We start from the raw sequence: 16,558 nt of genomic DNA on the forward strand, positions 1-16,558 counted from the left end.
TTTCTCCATCAAGTTACATTTTTCTGATTTTTCATCTTCTTTAATAAATAACATGACGAGAAAAATTAAAAGAACGATAAATTGAAAGTACGAAATTTAATAAATCAGCTTAATGCCATGAAAGTGAAAGAGTTTGACTAGTTAATTATTGGTGCTGCAAAACAGTTTTTTGAATGCATTAGCACCAACAAAGTAATTGGGCATTTACTTTGAAAAGATAGATGTCATTCACAATTTCACTTCTCTTAAATAATTGACTTCACCAAACAATTCATTTATTTTATTTAAAAATATATATAATTGAGAATTAAAAAAATAGAGTTCAAGTTACAAAGCAATGAGAGTGAGTCACGTGAATCAAGGCAAGGCAAGGCAAGGCAGAGAGTGAGGCAGTGGCTACCGCCATCTCCTAAATATCACGTCCCCGTGTTTGTCGCGTGTATTCAACGTTTCTCTTTCTCCTCTCCTTCTCCTCCTTCTCCTCCTCCTCTTCCTCCTCCTGCTGCTGTCAACATTACGTTGGTAAGAGCTCCCTTCTCTTTTCTTTCTCGCGATTTATCATCTCATCTCATGCTATCAGATTACAGAAAATAATAATATTTATTCATTGTTACTATATTATTATCTCTTTTGTCTACTGTCATTGTTACTTTTATGAACAGTTGTGAATCCTAGTTTTTGCAGAGACCAAAAACAGCTTCAAGAGTTGCAGGTGAACTTTTTAGGCGTAAACTAAGTATGGAATTATCGATAGTTGTCAATGTTTTATCATTAATAAAATTTATCGACATGTTATCGAGACATTTTTAATAATATTATGATTATGTTGATGCATACTCGTGTCATGCATAAACGATGTCGATATTATTATTGCAGGTAGCAACTACAGTAATCTCATTTTATTTAAAAAACAGGTAAACTTAAATATTGTAAATCATGGGACTTTAATGTAAGATATTTACAAGAAAGGAACCTCATTTCAAGGTGGAAGAAGAAAAATATAATGCTTACATAAAGGACAAGAAGCCTTTAAGAAAGTTAGGATTTTTTTCAAGTTACATGTATTTTAACACTTGAAATATGAGTTTACTATTTGTCTCAAAATCACTCCTTTACTATTAAATTGACTAGACAAGAGATTAAAACAGTGAATTTCAAGAATCGATATTCTTTTTATTTGTTGAGAAAAAGTCAAAAGTTTGGCTCAAGTCACGATAGATTGGTAGTAGTAGGCGGGCAGCTACTAATACTATGCAGCTCAAAGCAAAGTTATATACATATCTATCTGAAAATGGGGAAGAAATTCAATTCAAACTGATATATATAGAGATCAATTTTCAAGAAAACACCCAAACCTTTTTGAGGTAAACCAACAGCATCCCATTTCCCAAAACCAAAAAAGAATTTCCATAAACACAAAGACCCACACTTGCCCCAAAGACCCTTGAGATGAGACATTTCTAGATGGACACCTTGAAAATTGTATAATTTGTATGTGTGAGGAGAGAGAGGAGAGGAGAGGAGAGGAGAGAGAGAGATAGAGAGAGAGAGAGAGAGAGAGATCCCCTCCCATCAATCCCAATATCATATCATATCACACTCGGGGAAAAAGGAAAAAAAAAGTAAAAAAAAGACCATGTGAGTGTTAAAAACAGAAACCAAAACTCCTCCCTTCTCTTCTCCATAACCCATGCTCTCCAGATTACCTCAATAACCCAAACACCTTCACTATCATTTCCCATAACCCCCCGCCCCCACACTCCATCATTTTCAGCTGGACAAAGTGTGAAAAGTGGATGAGACTTGTGGATAAAACAATTACTGAATGGCAAAAAATAAAAGTAACAGTCACATTTCCATGATTTTACATCACTTGTTGGAATTCCTCAAACCCTTATCCTCCAGCCATTAGTATTTCTTTTTGTTGCTTCAACTAATATCAAAAAAGATTAGAAGTAGTAATTAGAGTGTGCAGCAGGGGAAAAAGAAGTGTTCTTTTTTCACCACAAGCTTCTGTTGTTGTTTGTTGCCACAGTGGTCTGGACTTGAAAGCGCCCATCTTTTCATGTCTATTGACACTGATAGTTGATACATCACTTGCCTTGTTCATGTCCTCCTCTTTTTGACCCTTTTATCATTTCTCTCTCCCCCTCTCTATTTTTACATCCTTTTCAAACCCTGTGTTCAAGTAATACATACTCTCAAGTCTAGAGAGAGAGAGAGAGAGAGAGCGAGAGAGTGATAGAGAGATAATGGGGTCTTTGCCAGGTGAAACTGCAAGGAAGAAGGCAATGTGGCTCTATCCAAAGGTTACGGGATTAAATCCTTCTGAGAGATGGGGGCACTCTGCTTGCTATGCTCGTGGGGTTTTGTATGTTTTTGGGGTATGTTCTAATTTTCTTCCATGAAAATCAAGTTTTGTTCATCTTTTCCTTTTTTTTGATAATTTTGAACTGTTTGTCTGTGTTTATATTATGAATTAATTTTACAAATTTGCCAGTCTGATTATAATGCAGAAATGGTTTGCTCTGAGCAGTTGTTCTGCTCTTAATTTTTCTTTTTGTGTTGATTTTGTTGATGCATGTTGTACGGCTACCTTACTTCGTTCTTTGGTCAAAAGGAAAGTACTGTTTTTATTTCTTGTTACTGCAATTGGCTGATGACAAACTTGCTTTTTTTTTACTGGCTGTTGGTGTTTCCTTATTTCTCCTCTTTTAATCCTTTTGAGAATGCTTTTCCCTGTTTCCTGTGTTTCTCTTATTAGTAGGGCAGGACAGTTATGTCGTAGGTGATGGTAGCCTTCTTGCTTTTCTTGATGTAGTGATTACCATATTTCTCTTTTCTTTTTTCTTTTAGGTTTTCCTTGTCATAATTAACTTGAAAATTATCCATGTTCTTTAACTATTTTCTTAGTTGTGGGAGTAAAATTTGTGTTTTCCTGTATTAAATTTTCATTTTATTGGGTTTTTTAAGAGCAAATTAAAGCAATAAAGTTGGAGCTCATGCATCAACTGTTTCAAAATCTGAATTCTTTGAGGCATACTTCTTGGATCTTCTACATAATCGACCAAAATCGGTGTCATTAGATTACCATAACTAGTTTGTCCTGTTGAATCTTTGTGTTGTGTAACAAAGATGGCAAAACTTCCTTGAACTTGTACTCAGATTGCTGTTTATGGTTTTCATTTCTGTATGATATGGTACAAGGGAAAGCTACAAAATGTACTTTTTCGGTAATGTGATGCTATGCTACATCGTGATCTCATCCTTTTGTTTTTCCAATTTAGGGATGTTGTGGAGGTATGCATTTCAGTGATGTTCTTATGCTTAATCTTGAAACAATGGTCTGGAACACTCTTGCATCAACTGGTCAAGGGCCTGGTCCCAGAGACAGCCATAGTGCCGTTGTTCTAGGGCACAGGATGATAGTGTTTGGAGGTACAAATGGCTCTAAGAAGGTAAATGATCTTCATATATTGAATCTTGCGACCAAAGAATGGACACAACCAGAATGTACGGGGACTCCACCTTCACCCCGTGAAAGCCACACTGCCACGCTTGTTGGTGACGAAAAATTAGTGGTATTTGGGGGTAGTGGAGAAGGTAAAGGAAATTACTTGAACGATCTTCATGTTCTAGACCTTAATACCATGAGATGGACTTCCCCTGAGGTGAAGAGTGATATTCCTGTTCCTAGAGATAGTCATAGTTCTCTTGCAATAGGAAAGAAGCTTCTTGTGTATGGTGGAGACCGCGGTGATAGGTATTATGGCAGCGTTGATGTGTTTGACATGGACACACTGACTTGGTCAAGGGTATGGTTTTCCCTTTATTATGTCAGAATTTCAATGTTAAATGATGTATGAAATGTTCATACTTCTTACTGATTTTGTACAAATTAAGTGAAATGGAGGTTCTGTGATTGTTTTGCAACAGTTGGCTGTTCAAGGATCTTCACCTGGTGCCAGGGCTGGCCATGCAGCTGTGAGTGTCGGGACAAAGGCAAGTAATTTTATCAATATGTACAAAGTAGAAAGGCATAGAACGTATTGGCACTGCATGAAAATTGAACAATTCCATCTTGTTATATAAAAATGCAGGTCTATGTCATTGGAGGGGTTGGAGACAAACATTACTACAATGATGTTTGGGTCCTAGATGTGAGTACTTGTTCATGGACCCAACTTGATATATGCGGCCAACAGCCACAAGGGCGATTCTCTCATACTGCTGTTGTTACAGATTCTGACATCGCTGTCTATGGAGGGTAATTTAGCCATCAAAATTTATGGCTTACTTTGTATAGGTCCCTGTTCATATAGTTTGGTTCCATCATAATTTTCTGATTTGAAATGGTAGGTGCGGGGAGGACGAGCGCCCTCTGAATGAGTTGCTGGTGTTGCAGCTTGGAGCAGAACATCCCAATGGTCGTTACAATATTTCCATGTGCAAACTTTTCGGAAGCCATTGGAACCAAGAGAGGAGAAGGCTCTCTAAAGGAGCAGATTTTAACACGGTACAAAAGTTACTGTAACAATGCAGTACTTTAGTGCATCCTTTATGTTTCTATAATGAAGAGGAGTGTTTTTGTAAATGCTTGAAGCAGAAAACTATGCTGATGGGGAACCATGTAGTAGTAAGAGAAACAGCTGAACCAGAATCAGAAGCGAAACGATCTCTCCAAAACAAATCAGGTCAGCATATAGTATAACTATTTGTGTTCGTACCTTTTGGTGTACATGAATTCATTGTTAATGATTATACATCCTTAAACATAAATGTAGATAGTACTTTACATCCAAAAAGGAGAAGAACCACCAGTACAAAAGCATGGGACGTCGAGTCAGAACAAGAGGAGCATTCTCTATCACTCTCCCAGCATTCATCACCATCACACTCTGACCAAGAACAGACACCAAATCCTATAATTGTTGATTCAGCCCCAGGTTCTCAAGGTTTTAATTTGTTTAAGAAAAAAATTCAGAGTCCGAGAAATAGCAAATCTCCCAATGCTTTAAGTAACTGTAAAGATCTTAGAAATTCTGTTCAAAAATCTCCAAACCTTAACTTGTTAGGAGATCATCAAACCGAACAAAAACGAGAACAGCATCCTCATGTCAGCACTGGCAGACCAATTATGCAATATCCAGACGTAGAGCAGAGAACTTACGAGGCAGTGCCTGTTCAGAACCTGGTATGCATTTTTTTAACTTCACATTCTTTTGTTTGGTGGCAATTTGACATAATTGCTACTTTTCTGTTTGTTATGATTCAGCGTTTTATTGGTTCTCTTTCTCCTTAGATCGGCGCCGAGGTTCAAGGCAAAGTTGATGGGGCATTTGACTCAGGTTTCTTAATGACAGCAACTGTTAATGGAAGGCTATATAGAGGGGTCTTGTTTGCACCAGTAAGCTCTTACTGCACATAATACATAATGTTTCAAATTTTGCAAAGCATGTCTAAAAACTTATTTGTGCAACTTAATGTGTAAACCAGGGAGCTGGGATCATCTCAAGAGTGCCAACTGTTGCACAAAGCACTTCATCTTCAACAAGCCAAATCCCCATTGCCATTGCCCAACCATTCCCAAACCCGAACCGCACAGAGCCACCCTTGAAGCTATCCGAGCAGCCAATGAAGAATTCCATGCCAGGGTCAGGTCTAGGCCTCAGGCAACCTCAGGTGGCTCGACCATTTTCGGTCATTCGAGCCACTTCATCCTTAGCCAAAGAAAACAACCTTAGAAGTGATCTTCCTGGTGTGTTTTTGTCACTTGGAGGACCAGGAAGTGGTTCTGGTGGATCTTAGAAGCTCCTATGTTGGATGATAACTTATTCCTTGCTCCTCCTGAGAAATTTTGTAATTTTACACAGCTAGGTTATCTTTGTTTAAATTGTAAGTTCTATGTCATCAGTTGATTCTTTGTATCAAATGATGATCGACTGGTAACGTGGTAGGTATTTTGATTAATTAATTAATTAATTACCCAAAATTACTATATTCTTCAAATCTTTTTTTAAAATTATTATTGTTATTATGGGCTCTGAAATAATTTTAAATGAAAAAGGAAACAAGGAAAAGTTAAAAGCAAAAAAAAAAAAAAAACAAAGAAAAAGCAAAAAAAAAATTCTTTAAAAATAATAAAAGAGAAAGTTGATTTGATAACGTGGGGTGCACAAAAAGAGCACCCGCGCATCGCGCGCTATTGTCGTGTATGTGATATCTGAAGGAAAGAGGGCCACAGGGTCGCTGTCAACCGTCGGATCTGTCTACCACGTCGCCCCGCCATGGCCCTCTATGATTGACTGATTGATTGTTGTTATATGTAGTCAGAAGGGTCACTCTAACGTCCCCATCTTGTCACGCATCTATCTGTCACTGGCGGTGGTTGCGTCATCCACGTACCACACTTTGCTCTCTGACCTGTCCCTCATCAGATGCCCTATCTTCCTCATTTCATTTCTACTCTCACTCACACGCTCACACTCCTTGGGTGGGTCCCACGTCACCACCAAACGTGGGACCACACTCTTTAACCGTACGTGTCAACAAGAGTCTGGTCTGTGATTACAGACTCGGATTAATGTTTCATTTATTTAAGAAGATTTATATCCATTTTAACCTTAAAATTTCCAAGGATAAAACATATGAATTATGCTAAGTTCACGCCTTTTGTGGAAAATGGCTTTCATGATGAAACAGGGATATCACTATTTTGTTATCCTCACTAATAACACTATGATACACGTGATAGCATTTTCATATGTCATATCATTATTGATCGTAAATAACAAAACAATATTATTTACGTTGAAATTAAGTTTTTCTTTGTTTTGTAGCACTCACATGCATTAACAGAGTATTTAAATGCATGGGTAGCTCACAATTCTACAATAGTTCACTATTGATCTTGAGTAGGGTCGGAGCTAAGTGCAGACTTGAGGGCTGTCATGCGCCCCATCCTTTATATATATTTGAAAAAATTATGCTAATTGGCCCCTCATATGTACCAGTTTAGCTCTGCCCTAACCTAAGAAAGCGGTAAAATCTAACAAAGTGTACTGGCCTATGAAAAAAACTCACTACGCATTTGAATCAATGTGATATTCATAGCATGATTTTGCAAGCAATCTCTGTCAGTTTCTGTCTCACAAAGTATTGGAAACCGGTTTGGTTCTTGTCTTCTTTCATTGTCCTATGAACATGTGGAGACGGTTGTGAGCAAATAATGCTCTTTCCAATCACCAAACAGTATTTGCCTTTTTCTTTTTATTTTCTGTGGTGAAAGTGAATTCCATCATTGTTCATTTTGATTCTTAACTAAGCTGGAAAAAGAGAAGGATTAAAAAAGCAAAAAAAAAGAAGTTATTTTACTTGTGAAAAATAGCAAGGAAAAAAGAAAGAATTATAAGAGAGAAGACAAAGAAAACCTTCAACAGAATTTAGACTAACATACACCAGGGGTGCATGATTGACTAACCTACGCACTCCCTGACCCAAGACCCGCCCGAACACCACGGTCCCGAACCCAACCAAAACTCGACACAGAGAGTGAGAGCTTGACAACAAGAACAGGATAATGGACAAGGCGGTAATAACTCAACAAAAACCCAGCACTAATCAATTTACAACAATGGTGAAAACTTTGGTTCCCTGCAAAGCAAACCCTAATTTTAACTCAGTTCTCCTCTCCACCTCTGGTGCTCCAATCACCTTGCACCACCTATTCAAGAAAACCCAATTCGAATTCTTTAAGTCTGACCTGATCAGGGTCATCTTTGTCGGTGATAAGGGTTCTCTGAGGATTTTCCTTGCCTACCTTACCTTACCCATAAAGGTAAAATCTTTCAATTTGGTATTTTCGTTGAGTTTTTGCAGGTTTGACTTGATTTTCTCATGTGGTTATTTCGATTCTGACTCAATTATTGTGTGATGTTGTGTGGTTTTCCCCAATTATCAGGTTTTTGTTTGTGAATTTCTATTATTCGTAATTTCGTAAGATAAAAAAACGAACTTTTTCCGGTGGTGGATGTAAAGTTCGGATTTTTTGGTTGGTTTGTTTGTAAGGGTCCAGTGCATGGTATTTCTTAGATTGATTGTTGTAATCGTGGTTTATGTCCGGGTTTGTTCTGAATGTTAATGGGGAATTCAATAAACTTTCAATATACTTCTCTTTTGAGAGCTCTGGAAGATTGATTTCTGTTGTTTAGTTTGATTTAAATTCTGGTCTCTTGAGCCAGGTTTCGATAATATACCTTGATTTTTGCATTTTTATGGTTGTTTTTCCAGTGGAAGCATTATTATTTTTTTGGCGCCAATATGCTTTCTGATGATACTTATATAATGCTCTATTACAAATTTCTTTTTTTGTTACAATATGTGCATGTATTGGTTTCCAAGATTTATGGTGTTAATTGAATATTTCCGTAGTGTCCATTGCTTTGAACATATTGTGTATGACATTTACACTGACTGCTTATTTGTTGCTCGTGACTTTCTCAGCTCTCTTTGTGGGCAAATAAAGGCAGCGCTAGGATTGTTTTTAGCCGTGATTACGATGGAGGGTTTTGGAGGCTTGGGATTCAGTGATGTAACCAATGCTGTGAGGAAGAAAAGGAGTAACACATCTCGTCGTCCTCGGAATGATTCACCGCTGCCTTTCGATAATCGAGATACCATGTCATCAACGCCTCCTTCAGAAGATGTAAGCAAATTGTCAAGTGATGATAATAATGATTATGGTTCAATTACTCAAAAGAGGGATATCAACCTGAACCTATGCAGTGCAAGGGCTTCATTTAGTAACATTATTGAAGCTGAATCTGCCCAGAATATGAATAAAAGTGAAGGAGGAGGATCCGGAGAATCTGATGAAGCTTCCAATGATGGTTCTTTTCGAGGCAGTAACGACCATAGGCATAGGGAGATTGATTCACAAAGGTCCAGCAAGGGTGCCCTTGCACCTGCTAATTGGAAAGGTACAAACAAGGTTGCTCCTTTTGGAGTTGTTTCAGATTGCTCAGAAAATGAGAATAAAGTGAAAATGGTTAAGCTTAAAGTTGGTAATGTTACACGCACAATTCAGGCCAAGTCTACATCTGATGGTGCATCTGCTGTTGGGTCGTCTTCTATAAAATCTTCTCATATTTCAGATGCCCCTCGACCACGTCAGAAGTTGATTCTTCAGGTTCAGTCTGCATTGACATATTGTTCCAGATTTTCTAAATTTGATTGTGTAACAAATCTTAAAAGTGACAGTAGCGTATAGTATAGACAGCATTTACAGCTTATGGAAATCAGATAAGATGGATAGATTCATAACTTAAATAGATTCTCATTTTATCTTCTATTTTCTTGGAAATCCTTTGGTTTTTAGTTAACTTCTTTTTCGCTCATCTGATCACATTCCTTGAGGTTTTGGTTTCCTAGTTTCTCTTCCCTTCTTTTACACGAAAATGTTTAGTTGTTTAGTTATTAAGTTCATATATATTAAGGATTATGAAGACTACATCTAACTATGTCTATGGTGCAGGAGAACTCAGATGACAATCGTTCCTTTAGTTCAGATAAAGGAAGTGGGTTACGAGGAGTCCCATGGAAGGATTTATCTAAAAGCGTCACTGATGTTGGGAAGGCTGATTCTTCAAGGGGTGGGATGCCTGAAGAACCTGTTCGCAAGAGCAAACGGGTCCCTAAGAGACGCTTGTTGGATGCAGTTGATGATGGAGATGATGATGACGTGGAAGTTCGATACCTTGAAAAACTCAAAACATCTAAGATTACTTCAGATCACAGTGTGGAATACAATGAAGATGAGGAAAGAAAAAGCAGAAAAGAAAGGAAGATTTCAACGGTGATGAAGGGGAGTGGTGTTGGCCAGTTCAGTGTAGATTTGGGAGGTTATGGCATCTCAAAATCAGGCAAGGAGAGTAGGAAGTCTAGAGGAGGAAGAGTATCTTCTGATACTGATTATGAAGAAGAGGAAGAACCTGTCTCTGATGGCGAGCCCAGTACTAAGAGGAAAAAATTGAGAAAGGAGTTTGTTGAATCATCCTCATATAATAAGGAGATGACAGTCACTACTCGTCAAAGGGCTCTTAAAACTGGAAATAATGTCGCTTCCAGCTTAGGTGCAAGTCCAATTGAGTTCCCCAATGGGTTGCCCCCTGCTCCACCAAGAAGTGAGTGATAATTGCCTTTATATCATAAGTAACTTCTGTCGAATACATTATGACATCTCTCATGACAGTATTTATGTGTTTACTGATAGAGCAAAAAGAGAAACTCTGTGCACTGGAGCAGCAAATCAAGAAAGCAGAGGCTGCTGAGAGACGTAGGATGCAAGTAGAGAAGGCAGCTAGAGAATCTGAGGTTTGACTTGTCTTTTTGTTAGTTTCCTTTTGTCTTCCCTGTGATATGCATAGGTGTTAGAAGGAACTTATGTATCATTTTTTTTCAAATTTGGCTGCGTCTTAGGCTGAGGCAATCAGAAAGATTTTGGGCCAAGATTCAAGTAGGAAGAAACGAGAAGACAAGATAAAGAAACGGCAAGAAGATCTGGCACAGGTAAGAGATGGTGCATAATAGAACCCTTTCTCTGTATATCAAGCAATAGATTCTTGAATAATGGTACATTCATTTCTTTTGCAGGAAAGGGCTGCAAATGCTTTCATACTTCCATCAGATTCTGTTCGATGGGTGATGGGTCCATCAGGATCGGTCGTCACTTTCCCTGATGAAATGGGCTTGCCAGCTATATTCGACTCCAAGCCTTGCAGGTATAGTTGCATTTGAAACTCTAGATACTTAAGTTTAAATGATGGTGTAACTTTTATCCCAAATCTATGCAAAGCTTCTGTAGCTTCATCAAGTGATGCTTCTCTTGGATCATGGACAATTCTATATCATCGTGCTTATATCTGAAGCAGCCCTTGATAAGTTCATATTTGGTATTTATGTGGATTTCAGTTACCCTCCTCCTCGTGAGAAGTGCGCGGGGCCATGTTGTAGAAATCCATACAAGTACCGTGATTCGCAGTCAAAGCTCCCTCTGTGCAGTCTCCAGTGCTACAAGGCGATACATGAGAAAACGGCCCCTCTATCTGCCTGTTAATTTGGTGAATTGACTTTTGCAGAACCTCAGGACATTGGGACAATGCTGCAGCATTTCATTTGTACTTTTAATTCAATATATGTACTGTATGTATAGATGGAAGTGATACAGTTTTTATATAAACAACTGCCTATTTCATAGAAACTTTGAAGCTTCCATGTCTTGCTTTGACCGTCTCACGCTACCACAAGTTGAGTCTTGGATAATTTTCCTCGTATACCACTTCTTTTTGTCTGGGAGGAGGATGTTAGAAGTTAGAACTGCCAGCTTGAATTCAACAAGTTGTTATCATTTTGAGTTTACAAAATACGAAAATGTTGGAGAAAAACTTACCTATACCTGGAATATCAATGTGGCGCTACCCCGGATCAATCACCCATTGTCATGTGTTTTAATTTTCCAACATAACAATGCAACTTTTTGATATGGTAATGTGTGATAGGCTTGAAATGCTAACACGATGGCATCTCAATGACATATTATACGTTTATTAACACATATGGAATATTTTAAAAAAAATGTAAGTCGTATATTAAAATTCCTGATTCGATATCTGAAAAATAAAAAATTAGATTGATTTGATTCCATTCCTATTCCTATTCCTATTCATTTTCTCCTCAATTCCTAATTTCCTCGATTCATTTGACTTCATCATCTATATATATAAAGTAAAAGGCAGATAATAGCAAAACATTCAACATACCAGAAAATGCTCTTGGTTAATGCAAACATTAAGAATTGAAATTATTAATTAAATGAGGATAATATGGTAAATTCACACATTTTCATATTTTAAAATTTTAAAATTAAAAGAAAAATTAGATAATTGATCGTATTTGTATGGAACACAACTACTCATTATCTTTTTTAATTCTAAAATAAATTTATTTATTTTAAAAAAAATATCTTGCATGCACAGAAGCACGTGCGAAGAGACTAATTCCAAGTAAATAAACATGCAAATAATTTTTGTTTCGAATATTGAAGTTTGATTAAAAAGAAACAATGAAGGATAAAATAGTAAGTTCATTAGAATTAAACCCCCCGAGCGGAGAAAATAAAATAAAAAAGGCTCACACCCAGTCAGTTCCCTCGTTTCCTTTCAGTCGTTCTTTCTTCCAGAAGCATCGGGTGCCCGCGGTCCATGGCCAGAGCTCCAAATAAGCACGGTCGCGATCAAGCGCTGGTATTTCACTTTTAGTATTACTTCTTAAACTGATTTTTTTTCAGGGATTTACTTTTAGAATATGTTTGGGAGCTGAGAAAGCTAAGGAAAAACTGAAAAGAAAATGAATTTCAAAATTTACTGGCCCATTGAAAGATTTTTCATTTGAATTCGGAGTTGTAATTAAACCAAGACTTCGATACGTGATTGGAAATGTGTTTGATGTGTACAGGTGAAAAAGTTTCAGATTTTTAGAAAAAGAAAAAGAAAAGCTTATGTTTTGTGGTTTTTGTGGTTTTCTTTTTGTGTCTAGTTACGAATATGTTATTAGGTATTAAGTTAATAATTGTAGTCTACTGGGTTTGTACTTTTTCTGTTCGTCCATTGTTTCCAGGATTTCCAGGGGTTTTTGAGTGACTTGCAGGACTGGGAGCTTTCTCTCAAGGACAAGGACAAAAAAATGAGGCCACAAGATTCACACCAGGAAAAGCTGGTAACTTTGTTACTCTGCTCGGTGTTGCGTGTAGCATTGGATACTTTGATGCGCGATTAGCGGTTGCTGGTGAATTTTGTTTATATGCAGCTGATGTTTGCATGTTGTCATTTCAGAAGACTAGAGATTTAGGAACTAGTTCGGGGAATTATGACTACTCGAGGAATTTAGATTCAATCAATACAATGTCAAGCAGTTTCATTTCGGAAGATAGTCTTCCCGATGCTGCTTCAGAGAAAGAATTGGTAGGAGTTGATTGTGTTCTGCTGTAGTTGTAAATTCATAATTCAATTATTAAGGTTGCTCATAACAACTGGGTCAATCTTGATGCTGATTGTGTTACTGTCTGTTAACTTATAGGGTAATGAGTATTTTAAGCAGAAGAAGTTTAGGGAAGCTATTGACTGCTATTCAAGAAGCATTGCTTTGTCTCCGTCTGCAGTAGCTTATGCAAATAGAGCAATGGCATATATAAAAATCAAAAGGCAAGAGTGCAATCACTCTGTTTTGTTTTTAAGAGAATGCTTGTATAAACTGTATGAAATTTTTGTTGTTGATTTATTTAGATAACTACGTCTATTTATGTACTAACATAAAATGCAAGTTCGAACTTTTGAATTCCAGAAAGCGTTCATATCTCTGTGTTCTTGGTTTACTTTTATACGGTAAAACAAAAAGGAGTGTGGCATGCTATATGCTTGTGTAAGCTCTTACAGTGTTCTTTTTAACTTATTACCTGAAGCATATATATATTTTTCGTTTTGTTTGTTAGTTTCCAGGAAGCTGAGGATGACTGTACTGAGGCCTTGAATTTGGATGATCGTTATATAAAAGCATACTCACGACGTGCAACGGCTAGAAAAGAACTTGGAAAACTTAAAGAATCAATTGAGGGTTCGTTAAAAGCCAAACTATGACCTTGTTTCCTCATATTGTTACATATATGGTTTCTTTTCTGATATTGCAATTGTGATGTGTCTGATGTAACGAATATAGCCAACTGCAGATGCTGAGTTTGCCCTGAGGTTGGAGCCTCAGAACCAAGAAATCAAGAAACAATACACTGAGGCCAAATCTTTGTATGATAAAGTAAGAAAATTTGTACATGTATCTTTGATGGTGTATATCATGCTCATCTACCAGTTCATTTATATATTAAATTGACTCGTTTGAATTGTTAATTCCCAGACAATTCTTCAGAAGGCATCTGGAGCACAGGAAAATTCTGTACAAGAAATGCGGAAAGTGGGAAAGTTGGATACCAAAGTGAACGGACAAAGCATCCAGCCTGTCTCCAGCAGTGCTCAAATAACAGAAATGACTGCAGTTCAAGATCACACTAAGGTGTCAAGAATGGTGTTTTGTTGCTCCTTTTACTTGATTTTTTGCTGTGGTCATTGAGTTTTCGTTTCTTCTTAGGTCAAGATAGACTTGTTTATGAACCTTATTAACTGCATTTGTCTTTATAGCTTCTTATCAGACTTATATGTTGTGTACTCCTACCATGTTATCTGGACTCAATGGCTTTATCTTCTTATTTGCTTTAAACTTTTATTTATTTCTTTTGCATCTGTGTCTTTTAGTCTCTTGAACTAGTGTATGTTATGATAATTTTGTAGAGAAATAACACAACTAGGAATCCAGAGGTGAAGGCATCGGTACAAGAGCTTGCTTCTCGAGCTGCTTCCCGAGTCAAGGCTGTGGCTGCGGAAAAGATCACACCACCAAATTCGGCATATCAATTTGAGGTTTCTTGGCGAGGATTCTCTGGAGATAATGCTCGACAGACTAGCCTGTTGAAGGTCTGCAAAAGTATTCATGTGGTTTACTTCAAAAAATATAGTCTGCCAAAATGCCAAAATGCAAGATTCATATGTTCGTTGTCATCCCAAAGTAGGTGACCATGAATGTGTTCTTTTTGCATGGTGATCATCCTTGTGGTTGACCACTGCAAAGATTCTATTAGTCTCATCTATTGTCCTCTTTGGATGGTTGCCAGAAGTATACCAGTAATTGCATTGTCAGTCTGCCATCTGGCTTCTGCATGCTAGGGGCCATCCAAGAAGTTCCCCATTTGTTCTGTCCCTTTCGAACAATTTCAAATGTCCATAAAGGATTGTGAATGCAGTTGGTATTTGTTTAGGAAATCATCACTCATTCTGACTTTCCATTTATGCTGTTACTTTGTTTCATGTTATTTTTGGTGGTATTTCTGTACAGGCTATATCTCCAAGTGCATTGCCGCAGATATTCAAAAATGCTTTGACTGTTCCCATACTTCTTGACATTATCAAGTGTGTGGCAACCTTTTTCGTGTAAGTAATGTTTATGTATGATATGTATGTTTTTCTTGTTGAGCTTTGATAAAATGCTTATGGCCCCACCTTTGATTTATTTCTTTGGCAGTGAAGAAATGGATTTGGCCGTCAATTATTTGGAGAACTTAACCAGGGTTCCAAGATTTGACACACTCATCATGTTTCTTTCATCCTCAGACAACGCTGGTATGCATGCTTCCGTTTTAAATTCCTTGAGATTTTCAAAAGCTTACAGTTGAATTCCTGGATTTCAAATTCTTTTTAAGTAGAGTATACCTATATCAATGTGGTATATCAGTCTCAGCGACTGGTAATGCTTGCACTGTGTCTTGATTGAATCATTCCATATTTTCTGATTTGTTAGTCATCCTGGCCATTTTTATGGGGTTTATGATTCATATTTTCCATTAGTTTCATATCCTATACTAACCCAATAACCTTGCAAACAGATCTTGTTAAGATATGGGATGAAGTGTTTCACAATGAGGCAACTCCGTTTGAGTATGCCGAGAAGCTTGATAACCTGCATACAAAGTACTGCCTCAAGCGATGACAAAGATCAACTAGTTTCTACCTTATCCTCCTCCACCTCCTGTACCGTAAATTCAAGTTGTAAAATTTTGAAATGCTCCAACGTTCCCTTTGAATCTCAAATTATATCGTGGACAACTTTTCTATCCATTTAATGAGATGTTAAAAGTACATTGCAACTTTTACTTCTCTCCTTTTGGACTTGAATACTTTGAACTTGGAACTGTTGGTAAGAATGTGCTTGTGAGCGTCCATGTTTTGGTCGGGTGGACGAAGCCTACTCTTGTTAGTCATATTCATTGAGGTCCAGAGGTTGATGGTAGCGATAACCTGTTTCTTCATGCCCCACCTATCATTCACTACCGTATTTTTCAGACAACTATATATATATATATATATATATATATATATATCTTTGCATACTGAGTTGTTTCAAGTCGCAATCAATCAATGTTATGTGGGGGTCTTCCAGATTTTGCACTATGCTTTCCACATGGAGATCATGTGTCATTTACAATCACCTGACTCTTTCATGTTAACCCCGCTATTTTATGCATCAAAAATAGAAACCCTACTATATAATACAGAAGATAACCCTACATGCAAGTAGATGCTTCGTAATCTTACAGATCAGAGATCATTTTCTGTGAACTCACCCAAACAATGCAAAAACAGAACCAGAATACTGATTGGCTAGGCATATATTATGTGCTGCACACGAAAGACTTCTCTTTGAAGCAAAAACGGTTGGAGATAGGAGGTTGAACAGAGTTTGTATGGCCAAGCAACTAGCAAAAAGTAAAGACTTCTCTTCTGGACGAGCAACTAGCTAAGGAGGCAATAAAAGCAGGTAGACCATTGATCTTGCGTTAATAGTCATGTATATGTTTTGTGATGTACATTTTACAGTGCAGAATGGTCTTCAGATAATTTTCTGT

The 16,558-nt window shown here is 37.3% G+C and overlaps 3 protein-coding genes across 7 annotated transcripts; all 3 read left to right on the top strand.

The window, feature by feature from the left end:
- The first annotated feature begins 1,933 nt into the window (after positions 1-1,933).
- On the top strand, positions 1,934-5,970 carry LOC117631776 (rho GTPase-activating protein gacHH-like). Of its 3 annotated transcripts, none has more exons than XM_034365075.1 (10): positions 1,934-2,384; positions 3,288-3,815; positions 3,937-4,002; positions 4,101-4,267; positions 4,360-4,516; positions 4,607-4,694; positions 4,785-4,955; positions 5,076-5,194; positions 5,303-5,407; positions 5,497-5,970. In XM_034365075.1, exons 1-10 carry the CDS (start codon positions 2,253-2,255, stop codon positions 5,806-5,808), a joined length of 1,845 nt encoding a protein of 614 aa, XP_034220966.1. In that variant the 5' UTR covers positions 1,934-2,252; the 3' UTR covers positions 5,809-5,970. The 3 variants fall into 3 exon arrangements, with proteins under 3 accessions (XP_034220966.1, XP_034220967.1, XP_034220965.1); XM_034365076.1 differs by having other exon boundaries at positions 4,785-4,946; XM_034365074.1 differs by having other exon boundaries at positions 1,935-2,384; positions 4,785-5,194.
- Positions 5,971-7,453: 1,483 nt separating this feature from the next.
- Positions 7,454-11,404, top strand: LOC117632736. The gene is made up of 7 exons (XM_034366298.1): positions 7,454-7,837; positions 8,503-9,187; positions 9,533-10,181; positions 10,271-10,371; positions 10,477-10,566; positions 10,651-10,778; positions 10,969-11,404. The coding sequence occupies exons 2-7, from the start codon at positions 8,558-8,560 to the stop codon at positions 11,111-11,113; spliced, it is 1,743 nt and encodes a 580-aa protein (XP_034222189.1). The 5' UTR covers positions 7,454-7,837; positions 8,503-8,557; the 3' UTR covers positions 11,114-11,404.
- A 730-nt stretch (positions 11,405-12,134) lies between these two features.
- LOC117633174 (RNA polymerase II-associated protein 3) lies at positions 12,135-15,869 on the top strand. Of its 3 annotated transcripts, none has more exons than XM_034366879.1 (11): positions 12,135-12,299; positions 12,673-12,771; positions 12,888-13,016; positions 13,132-13,256; positions 13,544-13,665; positions 13,778-13,860; positions 13,960-14,115; positions 14,391-14,573; positions 14,992-15,086; positions 15,178-15,275; positions 15,539-15,869. In XM_034366879.1, exons 1-11 carry the CDS (start codon positions 12,258-12,260, stop codon positions 15,640-15,642), a joined length of 1,236 nt encoding a protein of 411 aa, XP_034222770.1. In that variant the 5' UTR covers positions 12,135-12,257; the 3' UTR covers positions 15,643-15,869. The 3 variants fall into 3 exon arrangements, with proteins under 3 accessions (XP_034222770.1, XP_034222767.1, XP_034222771.1); XM_034366876.1 differs by having other exon boundaries at positions 12,166-12,299; positions 13,960-14,127; XM_034366880.1 differs by having other exon boundaries at positions 12,182-12,299; positions 12,703-12,771; positions 13,960-14,127.
- The last annotated feature ends 689 nt before the right edge of the window (positions 15,870-16,558 follow it).

The sequence above is a fragment of the Prunus dulcis genome, chromosome 6 (genome assembly GCF_902201215.1).
Source record: "Prunus dulcis chromosome 6, ALMONDv2, whole genome shotgun sequence".
Taxonomy (NCBI): Eukaryota; Viridiplantae; Streptophyta; class Magnoliopsida; order Rosales; family Rosaceae; genus Prunus; species Prunus dulcis.

Bases quoted from the DNA above. Each gene is read 5' to 3' on its own strand.
- LOC117631776 (XM_034365074.1), top strand. From the start codon at position 2,253: ATGGGGTCTTTGCCAGGTGAAACTGCAAGGAAGAAGGCAATGTGGCTC. The intron at 4,003-4,100 runs GCAAGTAATTTT...ATAAAAATGCAG, and splicing joins CTGTGAGTGTCGGGACAAAG to GTCTATGTCATTGGAGGGGT. The intron at 5,408-5,496 runs GTAAGCTCTTAC...TGTGTAAACCAG, and splicing joins GAGGGGTCTTGTTTGCACCA to GGAGCTGGGATCATCTCAAG.
- LOC117632736 (XM_034366298.1), top strand. From the start codon at position 8,558: ATGGAGGGTTTTGGAGGCTTGGGATTCAGTGATGTAACCAATGCTGTG. The intron at 10,372-10,476 runs GTTTGACTTGTC...GCTGCGTCTTAG, and splicing joins AGGCAGCTAGAGAATCTGAG to GCTGAGGCAATCAGAAAGAT. The intron at 10,779-10,968 runs GTATAGTTGCAT...TGTGGATTTCAG, and splicing joins TTCGACTCCAAGCCTTGCAG to TTACCCTCCTCCTCGTGAGA.
- LOC117633174 (XM_034366876.1), top strand. From the start codon at position 12,258: ATGGCCAGAGCTCCAAATAAGCACGGTCGCGATCAAGCGCTG. The intron at 13,017-13,131 runs GTAGGAGTTGAT...GTTAACTTATAG, and splicing joins CTGCTTCAGAGAAAGAATTG to GGTAATGAGTATTTTAAGCA. The intron at 13,257-13,543 runs GCAAGAGTGCAA...TTTGTTTGTTAG, and splicing joins GCATATATAAAAATCAAAAG to TTTCCAGGAAGCTGAGGATG.